A 21,579-nucleotide genomic window follows, 5' to 3' on the forward strand; every position below is an offset into this window, starting at 1 on the left:
GGAACAGACCCGGGAATCTTTCCCTCCCACCCCTGGAGAGCAGCACGACTTCATCTCAGGAGCTAAAATCCAAATCCCATTGCTGGGAAAGCGAGGGGAATCCCAGGGACACAACATTCCAAAGGTGAGCTGGAAACACCTTCCCTCATCCCGGGGACTGGAGCTGCTCCTGCCAGTGGAGTGTAAATTCCTTCCACCTGCCACGGGCAGAGAGTCCCATCCAACAAAACTCCATGAAATGCCTTTCCATGGGACGCTGTTCCAGGATCCAGGAGGCTCCTGGGAATGCTGATCCCGCCCACATTCCCGGTGAATGGGGAGAATGATGGAATATTTTCATTTCCTGAGCAGCCACAGCCTAAAAAAAATCACTTATTGGGGCAACTCAGCTGCTGTGGGGAGGGAAAATCTGATGGGAAAGAGATGAAGGTGGGTTTTGATAACCCTGGGGATCTAAAAATAGATCATTCTTAATATAAAATTATATCTATTGCTGTGGGGAGGATAATTTAGAGTGTGGATGTGAAGCCCAAACCCCTCTGCAATCCCAACAATTAAAGGAAAAATCAGATTTGCACTTGGTCACCAGAACTTGGGAGCTGGAGTTTGAAGGGAAAAATGAAGTGTGAAGTGGGGTAAAACTGCCTGATTTGAGAGCACAGTAATTAATTAAAACCTGGACAGCTGGATGGTATAAAACTCTCCTGCTCCTCGTAATTTTAAACTATCTTATTCTGTTACAGACATTTAAAATCTCTTCTCAGATTAAAGATTGTTTCCAGAGCAGTTTGTAGAGGGAGCTGATCTGTTTCGTGCTTTCATTCAAGGAGCATTAATTTGGCTTTAATTAGAATTTAATAATTGATAATTAGATATTATTAATATAGAACTAACAGTTACAATTGTATAATTAATATTATTATGTATAATTAATATTATTAAGTATAATTAATATTATTATATGTAATATATAATATGTAATATATCTTAATAAAATAACATATAATATTAATAATAATTATATAATTAATGGTTGTAATTTAATTTCTAGTTTTAGGAATGAAACCTTATAAAAGAAATGTATCTTTGCACCCACAGGAGGCTCCAAACCCCACTTCCAGCTGGGAATACAAAACTATCCTGAGGCTTTGGAGAAACTCATTAACTTCCCCCCAAAAAAAAAGCTCCTTCCAACCACCTCTCTCAGCATTTTATCCCACAGGAGACGCCCAAATTCCTATGAAGGAAGAGATTTTAAACTCCAGGGATTTCAGGCTCATCAGCACCTCCAGGAAACCCCCCTGGATCATAACCCCCCTTCCACGATCCAGGCCAATCCAGGCCTGCTTTGCAGGAGCTGAATTTTCCAAGGAAAATCTCTTTATTTTTAGGGTTGGAATCTCTTTTATTCACTTTTTTCCCCCTTATTTCCCCTAAAGACAAAGCCCCTCTTTCCATGTTTTTGCAAAACTAAGGGAGAAGAGAATTTAGCAGGCTCAGAACATTTTTTGGGAATATCAGGGATGGATTTTTACAGAATTAAATTTTAATCTTTATATTTTTGTCCCAAGAGGCCACAACACATCCAAGGAATTCCCAATCCCTTCTCCAAGAGCTGGAGCAGCTCCAGAGCCACAATTCCCAGGATTGAGCCTCCTCCCTGTGCTGCCATTCCCCCATTTCACCATCCAATAAATATTCACCTGGAGAATATTCCCCCTGCTATTATTTTCCCTCTTTTTAAACTAAAACCAAGCCCATCCTAAATCCCAATCCTACAGGAAATGCTCCAGGAAATCCCAATCCTTCAGGAAATGCTCCAGGAAATCCCATCCCACAAGAGTTTTTTTTTTCCTGCTATTTCTCAGCCAAGGGAACACAAAGAGACAAAATCAAGATTTCCAAGAGATTTAATGGGCAGGAATTACAGGTGGAACATGGAATTCAGCAAATGTACAGCTCTGGGATGGGGCACTTCCCACCAGGAATATTCCATGGGTTTGGACACCCTGGAATAACAACAACCCACGGGATGCTCAGGGAGATGGAACTCAGCTGGTGCTGAAACCACAACAATTCAAAATATGGCACCAAAAAAAAGGCAAAATTAAAGGCTGAAATAAGGAATATGGAATTTTGGGAATGCTGATGGGAAAAATTCAGCTCAGAGGTTCCACCCCAGGCAGCACCAGGGTCAGTTCCCACACGAAACACACTCAGAAATCCAGGGAATAATCCAGGGAATAATTCCTTGTCTAAACCTTGTCTCGGTTTCCCAGTAAAACAACAGTGATTTGGGGGGAGGAAACAACAGGAACACCCCAAACATGAATTTAATTCAGAGTAAATCGCTTATTTATAGAGGAAGAATCACCACATTCAGCATCAAAGTGCATGCCAGGAACAACCAGGACTGGAAAATCACTGGAGGGATACAAACCAAGGGAGAGTAAAAGCTGGAAAACCTCTGGAAAACCTCCTGGAAATCCTCTCTGGGATTTCCTGGATTTATCTTTCAGGTTCAGGCTGGAAAAAAAAAAAAAAAAAAAGGAAAATGAAGGTGCAAGAGACAGTTTGAAGTTATAAATATTGCACTGAAAGTGTTGGATTTAAAGCAACCCCGGAATAATTTAATTTAAAAAAATAAAAACACTTTATTAAAAAAAAAAAAAGGATATATTGCAACAAATACTTTGAATTAAATAACTGGTAAAGAGGGGAAATCAAGTGGGAATTGATGAAATGGGAGTTTTCCATGGATTACCTGGAATCTCTCCTATAAGTATATGATTTAGGAGGGGGTAAAAAGGTCTGTCCTGTCCTACATTCCCACCTGGAAACTCCAACAGACACCACTTTGTCATTTGTCCCTTTGATTTTAGGAATAAAAGTTGAAACAATGAGAACTCCTGAAATGTTTCATCACCACTTAGTGCAAATAAATAAATAAAGAAAAGTAAATAATAATGTAGCAGGACCATCAAATGTTCCCCCAAAGTCTTCAGCACCCTTATAAATTAATTTCTGGGTGCATTAAAAGCAGAATTAAAGCTGTTTGCTGAGGGAACCTGAGGTTTTATCCCCATCATTTGCTCACCTGAGCATTAACCCCCCAAAAAAGAGCCCCAGTGAGCTCCAGTTGGGTATTTGGGCTTTAATTCAGATATTAAGTGTTTCAAAAGACCTTGGGAGGGAATTAATTGGTTGTAATAATTTCAATCAAGTGTCAAAAGCAGCTCCTTTCACTAAAAAATACCCCCTCCAAAAAAAACCAACAAAAACCACCCTCAGAAGCAGCAAAATAAATAAAAAAAAGCACATCCAAGATGAGTCAGGTCTGGTCACATCCAGTGGTATTTACACCTTTGCTGCAGTGGAGGATCCACTCTCGGGGGTTTTATTTACAAGTTTTCACCTTTTTTTTTCATCCTAAAACACCTGGAAACACTTCCCAGACCCTCAGGAAAGGCAAACCCTCAGGAAAGGCAAACTCTCAGGAACTCCAGACCCTCAGGAACTCCAGACCCTCAGGAACTCCACACCAGCAGCCCAGAATTCCAGTGAGGACGTCCCAAACACCTCCCAGGGCAGCCCAAGTGTCCGTGGAGGAACAGTGGGGGGGTGAATCCAGCTCCCTGCTGCTCCCATTCCCGTTCCCACTCCCATTCCCAGGGCTACGTGAGCCTCTTCATGCGGCGGTTCTGCTTGTCGATGGTCAGCGTGGCCCTGTCCACGGAGCTGCTGATGGAATCCAGGGCCTCGTCCTGCCTCTCCAGCTCAGCCTCAGTCTCCAGGGCAAGGCCCTTCAGCTTCTTCAGGATCTGCCAGAGGGAAAGAGTTGGGAGCTTTCCAGTGGGAATGGCCGGGATAAGGCACGGAGCGGTGGGAATGAGGAGCTTCGGGGCTTTAAATCGCCGTGGGATGGGTGGGGTTGGAAGGGATCTTAAGGATCATCTCCTTCCAACCCCTTCAGGGCTTTAAATTATTATGGAACGGGTTGGGTTGGGAGGGACCTTAAGGATCATCTCGTTCCAACCCCCTGCCACGGGCAGGGACACCTCCCACCAGCCCAGGTTGCTCCAACCTGGCCTTGGACACTTCCAGGGATCCAGGGGCAGCCACAGCTTCTCTGGGAAATCCATCCCAGCCCCTCCCCACCCTCCCAGACAACAATTCCTTCCCAATATCCCACCTGAATCTCCACTTTTTCAGTTTGAAGCCATTCCCTTTATCCTGTCCCTCCATGCCTTGTCCCCAGTCCCTCTCCAGCTCTCCTGGAGCCCCTTTAGGCCCTGCAAGGGGCTCTCAGCTCTCCCTGGATCCTTCTCTTCTCCAGGGGAACCCCCCCAGCTGTCCCAGCCTGGCTCCAGAGCTCCATCCAGCCCTTGGATCATCTCCATGGCCCCTCTGGACTCTCTCCAGCAGCTCCACGTCCTTGCTGTGCTGGAGGCCCCAGAGCTGGACACAGAACTCCAGGTGGGGTCAACGCCCCAGTGACCAAATAATTAATAAACTGAATTAAAATGAGTTAAACAACGAACTCAACAGTGAACTCACAACTGAAATATTGGGGTTGTTTGGGGCAGAGGGGAAATGAGGAGTAAAATTCAGTGTAAACATCATTTTTCCCTGGCTGTTATTCCCTCCTTGGTGGGTCTGCACCCCAGAGCAGGAGGTTTTTCCCCAGGTGTGCCTGTTGGGAGCTGAAGGGGCACAAAGGTCAGGCAGGGACCACTCAAAGGACAGAAAATGTTGTTTTTCTCCAATTCACCAAAAAAAAGAAGTGTCAGTGGATGGATCAGAAGGAAAAAAGTGAGACCTGGGCAACCAAACCTTGAGCCAGAGCTCAAGGGGTGTTTGGAAAACGCCCTCAGGGCCAGGGTGGGATTGCTGGAGTGTCCAGGAGATGGACTGGGTGATCCCTGTGGGTCTATCCCAACTCAGGATATTCCAGGATTAATTTCCAGCAGTTCAAACAACCAAGTCCAAGGGCAGATCCAAACACCACCTGAAAAATCCGTGCAAATTCCTTTCCCTGGATCCTTTTGGCAGCAGCCTGAGACAGGAGTTACATCCTCAGCTGATGCTCCTGAACCTTCCAGGACTTCAGGGTCCCAACAAAACACACCTTTAGGTAAAATAGGATAAAAACCCTACACTTCACACATATTTATATTTATTTTTTTTTCCATAACTGGCAAACTTCCTGTTGGAATCTGCAGAATCAGCCCCCAAAAAGCTGTTCCTTTATCCACACATGGGGCTGAATTCCATCATTTGCTGCTGGTTTGGGACAAGCAGGAATATCCCATCTGGCTGGAAGGGGGAAGGGAATTTGACACAGACTGAAATCCCCCAGGAGTGGGATTTATCTTCTAAAGCATCTCCCAGCCCTTCCCATAAATCCCAAAAACACGAATAACCAGAGCCAGGATTTGGCTGCCAAAGCAAAAAACACAAAATAAACTCTGGATCAACCTTAATCCACCTTCCTCTGCTCTTCCCAAAACTCCAAGTGAGAGAACTCCTGTTTCTGTCCCAGATGAAACACTCCTGCAGGTTCCTTCCCTGGGACAGGAAAGCAGGGCTGGATTCCCTAAACTAGAGCTGGGAATTTTTGGTTTTTCCCTGCGTTTTTAGCCACTCAAGTCACTCCCAAGCAATTCCCTCTCCTGCTGCAGCTGGAATGGGCAGGGACAGGAGGGAGCAGGAAGATTTTAAATCCCAACACGATTTCCTAGAGGACACTTCTCCCATGTTTTTTGGTTTTTTTTCTTGGATTGACAGAGAATTCTGATTTTATTTACTTATTTTCCAGGACTGAACACTCCTGGTCTGGAAAAAAAAAATAAGACTTCAGCAGCTCCCCAGGCTTAATTCCCACCTTTTATTTTGGTCCCAATCATTCCAGTTACACAGCAGGAAATCCAAAGTATTTCCTCAGTTCTCCCCCCTTCCAAAAAAACAGCTCCAGGGCCTGCTTTTCCATGTGTTAAGCTCAGGTGTCTGTGATCCCCCACAGGGCCATGGAACGAGGCCATCCCATGAGGAAATTTTGGGATCCAGCCCTTGGAAGGAGCAGTTCCTCCACCAAACAAGTTTTCTGTGAGCTCACAGTTGTGATTTCCTGAGTTGAAGGCACGTAAAGGGTAAATAAACACTCTGGAAGGAGGCTCTGGAAGGAGGAAAAGGCTGGAATGGGAACATCCAGCCCCTCCAAGCACAGCCCTGGGGCCAAGATTGTCACATCCCCTGCCACTCCTGGGGACATTCTGTCAATCCCAGGGAGACACCACTGGAATTTTGGAGGATTCTGTCTCCATATCCCAGTTGAGGAACACTCACAGTGCCACAAAATGTGGGGTTTGACATAAATGTTCCCTCAGGAATTCCTGCTGAGGTCCTTTCCCTGAGCACCCAAATCACACCGAGGGCTTCCAGCTCTGAGGGAAGGAATTGAGCATCACCCCACAATTCCTGCTGGAAAACACCTGCTGTTATCCCTGGAGGAGAGAGGAAGAGCAACAGCTATTTGATCACAACAAATTCCTCTCCTCCAGCTCTGGAAGTTCTGCTGGACTTACACAAACAATGAGGGAGAGGAAACAAAATCCTTGGTTTTTTTGGTGAAAAACAAGTGTTTTCACTACAAGGAATAAAAGATCCCAATCCTCAGGAGAGGGAATTGCTCAGGAAAAAACCAATTATAAACACATATCTTTAATTAATGGATGAAATGTGATGTCTTCAATGCTTGTTTTTCCCTCTTTACTCTCTGAATTATTTGTAAATGTGATGATCCATCATCCTGCTCATTCCCAAACATTAAATGTCTTCCTCAGGTGTCACTTCCTTGATGCTCTCAGGGGTTTCAAACCCCAAAGGCTCTATATGGACTTTACTGAGCCCCATGTGAATCCCAAACTTCCACACCTTTCAAATCTGCTTTTCCTGGTAGGAAATTCCCCCTTCAACCCCATTTTCCTTCACTTCCACATCTATTACAGCTTATACCTGGAAAATATCAATCATAATTATTAATTATGATGATTAAGGTCTCTCAGGGAAGAAGAGGGTGTTTTTACCACAGGCTGGGCTGAGCTTTAAAACATTCCCATGGACATTTATGAAGGAATATTTTGTTAGGACAACGACTTTGGGATGAGGGAAACGTGTGTTTTTAAGGAAAACACGGGGAGGGGAAACAAATCCTGGCAAATCCATCTCCACTTTACCTGTCTGAGCTCTTTGGCCTCTTCCTGGGACACCTTCTCGTGCTGCTGCAGCTGAACCTGCTCGTTGTCCGTCCCTTCCCTGCTCCCTGCAGGAGATCCAGGCTGCACCACCCCTGCCAGCAGTCCTGTGGCTGCAAGAGAAATTCCCACGGTCAGACTGACGGTTCCCGGATGGATATTGGGAAAAATCCTTCCCTGGGAGGGTGGGCAGGCCCTGGCACAGGTTGCCCAGAGAAGCTGTGGCTGCTCCTGGATCCCTGGGAGTGCCCAAGGCCAGGTTGGAGCAACCTGGGATAGTGGAAGGTGTCCCTGCCCGTGGCAGGGTGGCACTGGATGAGCCTTAAGGTCTCTTCCAACCCCAAACCATCCTGGTTTATGGAATATCAAGACAAAGCCCAGCTACTCTTCCCAAGGAACATCCTCTGATGCTCATGGATGGGTTGGAGAATTGGTTGCTCAAGTCCCACGTCCCCTGGGTGGGAATTCAAGGAGTTGGTGCTCAGTGCAGAGCACGTTTAGGATTCCAGAGGGCCCACTCCGCTCTCCAGAAGCTGTGGGGATTTTGGGACACTCGAACAGCGAAACTTCCCCACTGAAACAGCACTGCAGGAATTGCAGGGAGCTTTGATATCCCACCTGGGGCTGGGACAGCTCAGCTCCACTTGGGAATAACCCAAATCATCCCTAATAACCAAATCATCCCTAAAAAAAAAAAGGAAGAAGGGACTAAACCTTGTGTGTGGATGGAGACACAGGAGGTGCCACCACTGGGAGATCCTTCAAACTGAGAAAGAGTAGGGATAGATGGGATATTGGGAAGGAATTCCTGGCTGGGAGGATGGGGAGGGGCTGGAATGGATTTCCCAGAGAAGCTGTGGCTGCCCCTGGATCCCTGGGAATGTCCCAGGCCAGGTTGGAGCAACCTGGGACTAGTGGGAGATGTCCCTGCCTGTAGCAGGAATGGCACTGGATGTCCTTCCCAGGAAAAGTGGGGAGGGAATGACAGAATTCCCGATGGCAACAGCCAGAGGAAGTTGTGTTTCTTATCAGCTGAGTGTCACCACGTGCTAATTAATTATTTAAAAGCAATTAACCCATCCATCCATCTCCATCAATCCGAGGACAAAGAGTGGGCTGAGGAAGGAGAGCTGGAATTTCCCAGCAGTTTTTTAGGGAGATATTGGACAAGAAGGCAGAAATATTTTAAAGGGCAATTTGGTTTCATTGGTGTTACTTCCAGTGAGACAAAAAGCCTCAGAACAAAGGGATGGAAACTCCAAATAAAGAGCAAATTTGGGGATAAACAGGAAAAATTCAGCAGCTTCTAAAGGGACAAAAAAACCTGTGGATGCCAAAATTCAGCTGCAGGGCCCAGACAGCCCTAAATGGTTGTGCTGCAGAGGCCCTGCAGGATTTTAATCCCGTTTTTTCAATCCTGGGAAGGTGCTGTCAGCCATTCCTGAGGGTGGAATTGCCTAAAAACCAGATAAAATGGGATAAACCAAACCCCACTGCGCTGCCCTGAGCGTTTAAACACCCACACGTGTCCAAAAAAAAGAGGGAGAAAAGAAGTGAAAATCCTTTCAGATAATCTGGGGTGTAGAAAACCCCTCAGGAATTCCTCTTCCAGGTAGAATTTTGCCAAAAATCTTAGGAAAAAGGGTGGGTTTTTTGAGTATTTACGTGGGATATGCAGAATTTTAGGACTGGTGTAAACAGAAGCTCCAGGTGAGGTTGTGACAGCTGGGGGTAAAGAGGGTAAAATCCTTAATTTTAAGATGGATGAACCTCCCCTGCCAGGATTTTTCTCCTATAAATCCCTAAATTAATTCATTATCTGAAAAAATACAGATTTTTTTCCTGCAAAACACTGAGGTTTTGCCCCTCAGCTTTTAGGGAAAAGAAGAAAAAATTGGTATATCCATGGAAAAAAAAAAAAAACCAACTCCCCGAGGTTCCAACACGGCCCGCGGGTGCCCCCTTGTGCCTGCAGGAAAACCGGGATAAACTCCGGGAAGGGACAAACAAACAAGGGCTCTGGTGCAGCTGGAAAAGTCAGGATTTCCACCAGCCCCGGGGGTTTTTAATCCGTGCCCATTTCCAAAGGAAACCAGGGAAAAGGCAGCAGGGAAGGAGCAAAATCCTTCCTTCCCTGACTCACAGCAGCGGGAAAAACCTGGGAGGGCTGGGGAAAAACAACAAAAAAAAAGAGGATTTTATATAACCAGCCTTGAGGCCCTCAGGAATTGGACTCCAATTTGCTGGAATAACTCAAAGCAGGTTGTTTTTCCTCTAAGCTGTTGTTGGATTTTGAAGTGCCAGATGCCCAAAACTTCCTTCCTTACCAAATTAACAAGGTTTTTCCAAGCTTTTTCCCCCCTTCAAAAATACCCTCCCCCCCTTGCTGAATTCCAGGATGTTTGGGGCACAGAAAGATGTTAATTTAATATTTTATCCTGTTTTCTGCTTGGTTTTAATATGCTGGGAATAAATCCAGGCCTTGAGCTGCTCTTTTGTCACTGAAAATTAGGGGGGGAAAAAAAAAAAAGAGGATTTAGGGGTGGTGATAGAAATGAATTCCTAAGTGAGAAATATGAAATGAAGCCAGGGTTGGATTACAAAGAAAAAAAAAAACCTAAGGAAAAACACTCCTTGGAATTTTAGGAGAATTAAGAGGAGTAAGGAATGTCGAGCTGATTGTTGGGAATGGGTTTCAGTCTCTCTTGAAATCTTAAAATCAACAAATCTGAGGTCTAAAATCTCCCAAATTTAAACACCTGAACAATGCCAAAATTTAGGGGTTTTTAGGAAAAAAATTTTGGGGGAAAATCAATATGATGTTTATCCCATGATTTACTGAATTCCTGGCATGGATATTTGGGTTAAACTTTCTGTATTTAACTGAAGGACAGGTTGTAACTAATCTATTATTATATCATTGTATTATAATTATAATTATGTATTATATCATTGCATTATAACATTATACAGGTTGTAATTAATCTATTATTATATTATTGTAATTAATCTATTCCAGCCAGGAATGACAAAGGAAAAACAGCAGTGACAGAGGGTTTGAAGGCACCTGGGGTTATTCCTTGGATTTTATCATCACCACTGTTGTGACAGGAAGGAGAGGATTTGCCTTGGGAATATTTTGGAGTTGGAAAACACTTGGAAACCTTTAGAGTCAGTTCCTGCTTCCAGAGGGATTCCCTGTCCCACAGACCTGCTTGCCAGATGGAGGTGCCCAAATCCACTTCCCTGCCCCAACTCCTTGGATTTTATCATCACCATCATTGGCACAAGGAGGGGAGGATTTGCCTGGGAAATATTTCACACTATTTTGGGATTGGAAAACCCTTGGAAACCCTTGGAGCCAGAGTTGCTGCTTCCAGAGGGATCCCCCGTCCCACACACCTGCCTGCCAGAGAAAGGTCCTCAAATCCACTTCCTGGCCCCAATTCCTTGGATTTTATCATCACCACTGTTGTGACAGGAAGGAGAGGATTTGCCTGGGAAATATTTTACACTATTAGGGGTTTGGAAAACCCTTGGAAACCCTTGGAGCCAGTTCCTGCTCCCAGAGGGATCCCCCGTCCCACACACCTGCCTGCCAGAGAAAGGTCCTCAAACCCACTTCCTGGCCCCAATTCCTTGGATTTTATCATCACCACTGTTGGCACAGGGAGGGGAGGATTTGCCTTGGGAATATTTTTGGGGTTGGAAAACACTTGGAAACCTTTGGAGCCAGTTCCTGCTCCCAGAGGGATCCCCCGTCCCACACACCTGCCTGCCAGATGGAGGTGCCCAAATCCCCCTGAGGAGACTTCCCGGCTCCAGCAAAGCCCAGGGCATCCTCTAGGAACTGCATCTTCCTGCTGAACTGCACCTCCAGGACGGGAATGGCCTGGGGCATCCTGGCTGACAGGAGCCTGTAGGCCGTGTCGGGTTTCCCGATGAACCTCTGGCGGACGCTGATCTCGTAGGGCGAGTGCACCCGGACCTCGTCCACGTCCCTGCCCTCGAACCTGTGCATCACCTGCCCGCTGCAGTCACTGATCTCCAGGCCAGAGGAAAAGAGGGTGAGTTTTCCAGGCTTGGCATTGGAGTCTGTCCTGTGGGTGACGATGACTGGGATTCTCAGGATGATTCCTTCCTGGCTCTTGGGCTCGGCAGGCGCGGCCGCTTCCTTGGGTTTGGATTCCAGAGGGGTTTTCCAGAGTTTGCCGCTGAAGGGCCACCAGGAAGGAGATTCCAGCTCGGTCAACAACCTGGCAGGGAGAAAGGGAAGGTTAGAACGGGGAAAAACCAGTGGGAAGGTCCTGTTATCCCACCAGTTCAAAGCAAATCCCCAATTCCCTAATCCCGAATCCAGCCCGCTGTTATTTCACCCCTCAAACCTATTCCCAGCTTCCCAGGATCCACCCGTTTCAAAGCCCAGCTTCTCCTCACCTGCTAAAACATTGGGAAGTACTGCTGGAATCTCACTGTTGGGATGCAAGAAACTGAACTGCCAGCTGGATTTTTCCAGGCTTTTCCTCAGCTCACACTGCCTTTTCCTCAATTTTCCACTCCTGCCCCTCATCCCTTTCATTGCCTTCTCCTGCTCCCTTATCCCTCAATCCCACAGTCTGATACCCCCTTTTGCTTTGCCCCCACACCCAAATTCCCAGTTAAAATTCCCACTAAGACTGAGGCTCAGAAGTCCAGCAGAGAATTCCCACCAGTGTCCAGAGTCTCCCTCACCCTCAGTGTTGGTGCAGCTCCCAAGGCAGACATTCCCTTTTCCTGGGGGCCTTTCCCAAGAAAGGATCATGAAAGAATCCCTGATTTTTGAGTCTAAGCCTCACCAGGATTCTTTTCACCCAAAAAAATGGGGAGGAGAAGAAAAACAGCAGGTTTGGTTTGATTTTCCATGGGCTGTGCTGTAGCATCCCTAGGGCTGCACAGGAATCATGGAATGGGTGGGAAGGATCCTTAAGGATCATCCAGTGCCACCCCTGCCATGGGCAGGGACACCTTCCACTATTCCAGGTTGCTCCAACCTGGCCTTGGACACTTCCAGGGATCCAGGGGCAGCCACAGCTTGCTCTGGGAAAACCATTCCAGCTCCTCACTCCCCTCATAGCCAGGAATTCCTTCCCAATATCCCATCTCTCCCTGCCCTCTGGCTGTGGGAAGCCATTCCCTGTGTCCTGTCCCTCCATCCCTCATCCCAGTCCCTCCCCAGCTCTCCTGGAGCCCCTTTAGGCCCTGGGAAGGACTCCAAGGTCTCTCCAAAGCCTTTCCATCCCTCTCCAGGAGCCAGAGGCAGCTCCTTGGATGCTCCATTGCTCCCACTCTCATTCCCTGCCCATCTCCAAACCCATCCCGGGAGCAGATGATCCTGTATTTCAGGATGACTGGAAAGAAACTTTGGGAACAGCTCCACCTCCCCACACAGGCAACAGCAGCTTCAAATCCCCCTTCCCTGGGCATGGGAAGAGGCAAATCCATCCCCTGGGATGCATCCACTGCTCCAACAACCCTCCCCCCCATTCCCACTGGACGCTTCCAGCATCCCACAAACCCAACCAGCCTGGTTTCATTTCCTTTTAGAGGATGCTTTTTGCAAGGCTTTGTTTTCCAGGAGAGGATCCCCGTTTTCCCACAGAAAACTTCCCAAATCCTGCAATTTTTCAGTGCTGTTTAATGGGGTGAAGTCTGGGCTGAAGGAGGAAGCTCCAACTCAACAGGCTTTGTTTGCCAACCAAGTTTTACAAACAGATCCACTGGAAGGGATTCCTCTCCTAGGAAAAGCCATACTGGGAGTCAGCCACTGAATTCATGGATAGCAGAGGCAGAATTCCAGGAATCTCCTTCCCAATGATCTAAACCTCCTTTACATTGGGGTGATTTATCTGGGTAACTTGAATCCTTAATTTTTATCACTTCATCCCTCTTTTCCCAGGGATTGATATCCCTGTGGGATTTCCAGTCAAGAATCAGCCCTAAAAAAAAGCCTCCAGCCAATTTTTCCAGTATTCCAGGGTGGAATCACCCCCCTGGATCAACAAACCATCCATCTGTAGATACAGAGGAAAATCTGCACCGGAGTACTTCGATTTTTTTAAAAGGAATATATTAAAAAATATATTAAAAATACATTTATTAGGAATATATTAAAGCAGGATCTGCATTCCTGCTTATTTTGGGGGGCTCTAACCACCACACTCAGCTCTGCTCATCTGAGAGCAGCTGGAAATATCCAGGAATACACAAACCCAGGATTAACAATCCAAAAAAGGGGCCACACACAGAGGCAAGATAAAATTCATCCAGGCTTTAAACACATGGAAGCAGATACAGGGCTCTGGTTCTTTTTAGGAGACACACTCCCCAAACTGGAAGGAGCAGTTTGTTCCCAAATTTCCTGCAATCAGGACAGGTTTGTGCATAAAATCAGAGCTGATTCTGCCCCCCTGGAGCCGTGGCCAAACTCAGCTCACGTTTGCTCCCTGCTTTCCTTTATTTTCCCATTTTGAAGTCCAAGACTCCCAACTTTTCAGCTCCAGGAGGACAAACAATCCCTGCCCTTGCACCCTGAGCCCCTCTTCCAAAACCAAGGAGCAGGGATTGCTTTCCCTGCCCTTTCCTTGTTGCCCCGGAGCTTTCCGAGCTCTGAAGCTTCTGAGTCTTTTGGCTTTCCATGAAAGGACAAGGAGAACATCCCCAAAACCACTGGGAAACTTCCCTTTTCCAGCTGATCCATCTGGAAGCAGCTGCTGCTTCCAAAAACAACCCAGTTCAGGCTTTGATTGTGTTTCGTTTCTCCCTGCAGGTGTCGGAGCTGCTCCAAAGGCCCTCCAAGCCTGAAACATTCCAACGCTTCTCTTGACCTTCCCTGGCCATTTGGAACACAAAACACATCAAAGGATTCCCCTTGGAATGTTCAGCAGCAGACAGCAAAGCCACAGGGTTCTGATTAACACCAAGTATTTACCATTCCCTCGAGTTCTGGAGCAGCTCCAGTTAAACAACAGATCTCCAACCGGCCCCAAACCTCTTCCTTCACTCCTCCAAAGGCAGCAAAATGCCAGGATTTTGAGTCAGGAATATTCCAGGCCATCCAATAAAAGTGGGAACGCCGTGTTAATGAACACCTGAATGACGTGAAATTCCCATATTTCCCCTAATTAGCTGCCCACTCACTAATAACTTCTGGGATGTGGATATTTCTGTCAGTTGGAGGGGAAATTCGTAAGGATTGGGAAAGTTATTTGAAGGAAAGAGGAGGTTTATATATAAAATCACTGAATTCCAGGATGGTTTGGGTTGGGAGGGACCTTAAGGATCATCCAGTGCCACCCCCTGCCATGGGCAGGGACACCTTCCAGGGTGCTCAGAGCCTCATCCAACCTGGCCTTGGACACTTCCAGGGATCCAGGGGCAGCCACAGCTTCTCTGGGAAATCCATTCCAGCCCCTCCCCACCCTCCCAGCCAAAAATTCCTTCCCAATGTCCCACCTTAATCTCCAGCTTTTCAGTTTGAAGCCATTCCCTGTGTCCTGCCCCTCCATCCCTTGTAAACAATCTCCCTCCATCTTTCCTGCAGCTCCTCCAAATCCTGGAAGGCCACAATTAATTCCCCCCCCCTCCAAAAAAGCTTCTCCTCTCCAGGCTCCCAATCCCAGCTCTCCCAGCAGAGCTGTCCCATCCCCTCTGACCAAACCCAAAACCCTTGGGTCTCAGGGTGGAATTCCCGGCAGGAGGAAGGAACCCCCTCCCGGCACCCCCCGGATTCTCCCATTCCCGTTTACCTGTCGGCCACATCCATGTCCCCCTCGATCTTGTCCAGCCCCTTGATGATGTTGTCAAACTGCTCCCCCTGGTAGTGCAGCACCTTGGCCGTGTCCTCCAGGCGTTTCTGGGATCCTGCCAACATTCCGGTCAGCTCCTTGCCCTTGCTGCTCCTCCCGGCCGCTCCCACCGCTCCCGCCCCTCGGCTCTCCAGCAGCTGCTCCCTCCAGAAGTGCTCCAGGACGTTGAACACCACATTCCTGCTGGGCTGCAGGGAGCTGAACCAGTGCTTGGTGCTCTTCTCCAGGATGGTGAGGGAGCTGAAGATCAGGTTGGAAGATTCCTTCTTGATCTCGCTGATGCCGGACAGGGGGAAGTCGACCAAGAGCTCGCCCGTCTTGTCAGCTGTGAATTTGATCCCGACGGGAGTCAGGGAGAGCCTCCCAGACACCCATTGCTTCCCGCTGTCCAGGTAGTAGGAGCAAGGCCAGCTGTGGATACGGATGTCCTCGTTCATCAGCTCGCTGGGATGATCCCCCTCCCCGAGGGAAACGCTCTCAGCGCCGGGAGAAACTACGGGAAAAGGAGAAACAAACAAACAAACAAAAAAGCAGGAATCTTTAGGAAGGTTATTCCCATCCATAGTTTGCTTCCAGTCCTCTCATATTCCAGGTGGATATCTGAGATAGGTTTGGGAGCAGCTGTGGGTGGATGTGGGTGAGTTTTGACTCCCCTGAGAGCTCCAAGGCTCAGCTCCTAAAGGTGCCTGAGGACAAATTTTCCAGGCAAAAACCTATTTGGGAATTCAATCCATCCACTGCTCCATAATCATTTCTGAGTATTTCCTTTGGAAAGGACTGTCAGTGTCATTGGCCACCCCATTCCCAGCAGCACAAACTGCCTTAATGTCCTGGAATATTCCCATTCCCGCTTCATCCTCAGGAGCTTCCCACAGACCAACAGGTCCTGGAGGGAATCCAGGATATCCCAAAACACATCCCATTAGTGGGTATCTACAAGGAATAACTGCTCCTTCCCCTTCCACTCTGATATCCCAACACCCAGGTGTGTTGGGAACGCTCCAGAACATCCATGGAATCCCAGCATGGTTTGGGATGGAAGGGATCTCAAAGACCTTCTAATCCAACCCCTGCCATGGGCAGGGACACTTCCTGAGCAGAATTCCCAAGGATTAAAGATCAGAAACTCCCAGCCATAAACGGATCGATATTCTTCAGGAATTGTCACTATCTCTTGGATATTATTTAGGAATAACAACTTGGAAAAATTATCTTCCAGGGCAAACAAACTTCAGGTGGAAGAAGCAGCCAAAATATCTCCCAAATCCACAGTGTTTGTCCTGGGAAATGCTCACAGCACTCGTGGATGGGTCATGACTTCCTGGGAGCACGGGATGCTCTTGGATGACTCATTAATCCCACGGGGATTGCTCACCGGGATCTGGAATCCCAGCAGGAAAACAAAGAGCCGTCACTTCCTCATATCCAAACAATCTGTCCTTTGGGATGGGGGATGAAACAGAGCACACCCTTGGAGTGCCTTCTGTCCACACTTCCAGAGGTTTCCCGTTCCCAAGGGCGGGATTATTCCCTGTCCCATCTCACTCCTCGCTGTTTGCAGCCCAGTGACATCCCACAATTAATCTGGGAACAGCCATCCCACCAGATCTCCCAGCTTGGGCATCATTAACATCCCTTAAATCCTCCAGTTCCAGGGATATTTTTAATTAAATACTCAAAATTCCGTATTCCTGAGAGAAGGATTAATCACAGTTTTTATACCCCCCAAAAAACCCTTTTAATTTGGGTTTAAAATCTTATTTTCATGGCTTTTTAATACCTTATTTTCATTATTAATTGTAGAGATGATATGGGGAAAAATAAATAAAAAAAAAGGCCATAAATTTACCAAGAAATTGGAGTTTAAAGTGAAAATTCCCAATAAATCCACAGTCCTGGATTATTATATATAATAAACCCTATATATTATATATAATAAACCACGGTACTGGGAGCAAAGAGAGGGAGAAAAAGCCCCCAGAAATCGGATTTAAATCAGATTCCAGCCAACAAAACCAAATTCTGGGAAATATTATTTATTTCTCCAACATTTGCCACATAAAATTCCTAATTTGGAGATAAATTTCCCACGGAGAAAAACAAGGTGGTTCCTCCAACACAGGTTTGATCAGAAGGATTTGAGGGAGGAAAGTTTGATTTTATGACATTTAGGGAGTGTTATAATTCTTGTGCTTTATTATTTCAATTTCCATTTATTTATTATTTTAATTTCCACTTCAAGGTTATTTCTCTTTCTGTCGCAAAAAGGGAAAAAGGAAAACGCTTTTTTAAGGATCTTTAATTTAATGCTTTAATAACCAGCCAAATAACAGAGGAATCAACTGTGGGATTCCAAAAAAAAAATCCAGGGAATATTTTTGACAGGATAATTGAAGTGGGAAATGTTCCTATTATGGGTTTGTAATTATTATAGTAATAATTTATTACTATAAATGACAAAGAAACCACTTTAAAAAAACCATTTTAGTGCTGAAATCAATTAGAGCTGAAGGCAAATCACGTTAAGGGTTTATTAATCAGGAGTCATAAATTATAATTTATAAATTAAATATGCTTTTAATACATATATTTTAATTTAAATATATATAACCATATATTTTATATTAATAATTTTTAAATTTATAAATATATAGATATTTAAAAATATTTTTTTAATCATTTATAGATCCCACATAAGCTTAACTTAGTATACAGGGCCTAGAGGTGAAATAATTACAGTAAAGATGATAAAAATTCACATTTTCTATCATTTTTCCTGTTTTCACTGATTTTTGGAAAATGTCAAATATCAGCACCCAGCTCACAACAACTTAATTCCATAATTATTTATATATTATTCATAGCATATATAGTATTATATTAATTTTCATTATTTATTTTTATATATTTCTATATATTTATATTTACTTATTATTTAATTTTTATTATTTTATATTGTGTATTATGTATTTTTAAGTGTTAGATATAAAGTATAAATAATGTGTATATATTATTAACATATATTATAATATAATATATGATAATATATGATTATATTATATATGATTAATACATTATATGATAAATGTTACAATACTTTTATATTTATCATATAATGTGTTATAGTATGTACTATTAATATATATCATATATTTTATATTAATATATATGATATATATTGTATATTAAAAATATATAAGTAGATATAAACAGATACATAATTATGACTTTATATTATATATTATAGATGTTTAAAACATATATTATAAACAGTACACATAATACATACTGTATAAAAATAAAAAAATATATATTTACTACTTTATATTATTATGTATTATTATAAATCATAATATAGACCAGGAAAATACTATAATACATTTCATACATATATATATATGTATATATATATATAAATATATATATATAAAATGCAAGTATAAAAATATGGATCATATATATTAGGATATATTAATTTAGATTATTTTACCTTCTATATTAATACATATTTATAATACACATTATAACTAATATATAAAAATAATCATGGAATTAAGACGAACAGGAGCAAAACCTGGAACCACTGGTTGGGACAGACCCCAAGGGACACAAAAACCCCCTGAAAAGCAGCTCCTAAACCTCCCTGGCAGCACCTCCCACCTTCCCTCAGGCCCAGGCAGGCAGAAAAATCCCAAATTAGCAAATAAATCCCATTTTTTTTCAATAAAATCTCATCCTGGAGCCCATTTTCACACCCCAGGAGCCGCCCCCGCCCTACAAAACCCCCACCAGCTCCTCAGCAGGCCAAGATTTCTCCCTCAAAACCCCCAAAATATTGATATTTAATGCAGTCTCAGGGCCTGTGCCCTAAACCAGGATGATCCTAATCCAGATCCCGAAGTCTCACCTGGATGTGCAGCCATGGGAATTCTCGGGGAGCCTTTTGGGGCCGCTTTTTAGGAGGTAAAATTTTGCTCCCCGAGCGTTTCTTTCTCTTCAAATCCAAACCAACTCGGAGCTGTATCAAAACCACCGCTCTCGCTGTTCCCAAAATCCCAAATCCATAAAAAACAGCGGCTGGATATTCAACACCGAGGGAAAACAAGTGCTCTGAGCCCAGGAAAAGCAGAGCAGTCCCTGCCCCGGCTATTTATAGGATTTTGTACCTCGGGTCTCGTGACTTTTGACTCACCTGAGACCTCAAAGCCTTCACCTGACGCTCGCTCAGCTCCTCAGGGTGCCCGAGGGCAAATTTTCCAAGCAAAAAACCTCTTTGGGAATTCAATCCAGTCATTTTTCCGGCTTTTTTTTTTTTCCCCCCCTCCCCCCAGTACAATGACATTTTCATTCATCTGGACGTTCCTTTTTCCTTTTATTCCCTCTCTCTCTGAGGAGAAATTTAAACTTCAAAAAGGCCATGAAAATAAGGTTTGAAACCCAAACTGAACAGGTTTTGTGGGATAGAACAAGCTGTGATTAGTCCTTACCTCAGGAATATGGAATTTTGAGTATTTAATTAAAAATAGCCCTGGAACTGGAGGTTTTAAGGGCTATTAATAATGCCCAAGCTGGGAGATCTCAGTGGGCGCTGCAGGAATTCCCCCAAGGATCCCTGGGAAAGGACTTGGCTTTGTTGATTTTAGGATTCCCAGGAGGGAGCAGATCGTGTGGAATTAAGGGGTGTAATTAATCTCAGCCTAAGTGGAAATCACAAATATTTTTAAACAAATACTTTGACTTTTCACCCCCAAAAAGCTGCAGTTTTTCCCACAGTTTCCCCAGGAGCGGGAGCTGGGACTGGGAACGGGGAGCTGGGATTGGCTTCCCTGCAGAGTCACCCCCAGTGTGGGAATTCTTTGGGTGAGACTCAACTGTTCTTCCATAAAAAGGAGGTGACTCACCTCGTGTGAGCTCCCCAATTAATTGGGAGGGTTACTAATTATCCCAGGAGATGCTCCAAGCACCAGGACAAGGAGCTGCTGCCACCTTCCCTTTGCAAGGTTTCCACCAAAATTCCAGTCCTGGATTCTTCTCTCCCACCCTTGGGAATGATCTGCACAACATTCCTGCACACAATCCTGTATTTTATGGGGTTTGGGGTTTATTTTTATCTCCTATTTTATCTCTTTTCTCTCCTCCCTCCTGGCTGGAGTTTTCATGCCCAATTTTTTTATTCCCAATCTACCATCTGGGAAATGGAGGAGTTGGAAGCTCCTGGGATCCCAACAACCCTCAGTAAGGATGTTTCCAAGGCCTAACAACTGTATCTTCCCCTTTTTTTTTTTTAACCAGGACACACTTCCATCAGGTTTTGAACTCTGGGATTCTCCACAAGAAGCTACAAGACACAAAGAGCTCAGGGGTGACCCCCCTGTTTCCTCCATGACCCCCTTCCTTCTCCTCTCCAGTGCCAATCCCAATCCTCTCCAGCTACTTCCTTACCCCAGGCCAGAACTTCTCCATCCTGGAAAGGATTTCCAGCCTTTCCTTTTCCTTTTTCCCCCTACAAAGTCCTTCTCTTCTTCCTTACACCAAACCCAACCCTGTCACCTGCTACACCACAGAATTCCAGAACAGTTTGGGTTGGGAGGGACCTTAAAGATCGTCCCATTCCACCCCCTGCCATGGGCAGGGAAACCTTCTGTTATCCCAGGGTGCTCCAGCCTGGCCTTGGACACTTCCAGGGATCCAGGGGCAGCCACAGCTTCTCTGGGAAATCCCCAGTCAGAGCCCCCCAGCCCCAATTCCAGCTCTCCCCCAGCCCCAATTCCAGCTCCCTCCCAGCCCCAATTCCAGCTCCCCCAGCCCCAATTCCAGCTCCTTCCCAGCCCCAATTCCAATCCCCCAGCCCCAATTCCAACCCCCAGCCCCAAATCGAAACCCCCAGCCCCAAATCCAACCCCCAGCCCCAATTCCAACCCCCAGCCCCAATTCCAACCCCCAGCCCCAATTCAACCTTCTCAGCCCAATTCCAACCCCTCAGCCCCAATTCCAACACCCCAGGCCCAATTCCAACACCTCCAGCCCCAAATCCAACCCCCCAGCCCCAACTCCAGCCCCCCAGCCCCAATTCCAATGAGCACCCCCAACCCCATTATCGAACCCACCCAGCCTCAAATTTGAACCCCCAAGCCCCAATTCCAACCCCCCAGTCCCAAATCGAGCCCGTCTCACCCCAACTCGAACCCCCAGCCCCAATTCCAGCTCCCTCCGACCCCCAATTTCGAGTCCTCCCAACCCCACCTGCAGCCCCCAGCCCCAATTCCACCCACCTCCCATCCAGCACCGACCCCGGTTCGAATCCCCCAGCCCCAATTCCACACCTCCACTCCCAGCCCCAACCCGAGCTGTCCCCCGGGACCCCATTTCGAAGCCGCCGCGGTTTGAGCCCCCAAACCCCCATTCCCACCCCAAATTCCCCCAAAATTCTCGCACCTCCCTGGGCTCGGCCCCGGCCCCGCTCTGCGCCTGCGCCCCGCGCC

General features: G+C 45.8%; 1 protein-coding gene across 3 annotated transcripts; it reads right to left on the reverse strand.

Annotated features, from left to right (window-relative positions):
* Window positions 1-1,894: 1,894 nt before the first annotated feature.
* Window positions 1,895-21,558, reverse strand: SNAP47 (synaptosome associated protein 47). Of its 3 annotated transcripts, none has more exons than XM_050309866.1 (5): window positions 21,533-21,558; window positions 15,038-15,590; window positions 11,025-11,509; window positions 7,236-7,366; window positions 1,895-3,821 (listed from the first exon to the last, which is right to left on the reverse strand). In XM_050309866.1, the coding sequence occupies exons 2-5, from the start codon at window positions 15,532-15,534 to the stop codon at window positions 3,675-3,677; spliced, it is 1,260 nt and encodes a 419-aa protein (XP_050165823.1). In that variant the 5' UTR covers window positions 15,535-15,590; window positions 21,533-21,558; the 3' UTR covers window positions 1,895-3,674. The 3 variants fall into 3 exon arrangements, with proteins under 3 accessions (XP_050165823.1, XP_050165833.1, XP_050165813.1); XM_050309876.1 differs by lacking the exon at window positions 21,533-21,558 and adding an exon at window positions 20,540-20,807; XM_050309856.1 differs by lacking the exon at window positions 21,533-21,558 and adding an exon at window positions 19,999-20,807.
* Window positions 21,559-21,579: the final 21 nt, after the last annotated feature.

This window comes from Myiozetetes cayanensis, unplaced genomic scaffold (genome assembly GCF_022539395.1).
Source record: "Myiozetetes cayanensis isolate MyiCay16 unplaced genomic scaffold, myiCay2020 scf1, whole genome shotgun sequence".
NCBI lineage: Eukaryota > Metazoa > Chordata > Aves > Passeriformes > Tyrannidae > Myiozetetes > Myiozetetes cayanensis.

Excerpts from the sequence above, each read along its gene's own strand:
- SNAP47 (XM_050309866.1), bottom strand. The coding sequence starts at position 15,534 with ATGAACGAGGACATCCGTATCCACAGCTGGCCTTGCTCCTACTACCTG. Across the intron at positions 11,510-15,037 it reads GACATGGATGTGGCCGACAG|GTTGTTGACCGAGCTGGAAT; the intron begins GTAAACGGGAAT and ends TCTCCCTGCCAG. Across the intron at positions 7,367-11,024 it reads CACCTCCATCTGGCAGGCAG|CCACAGGACTGCTGGCAGGG; the intron begins GTGTGTGGGACG and ends TTTCTCTTGCAG.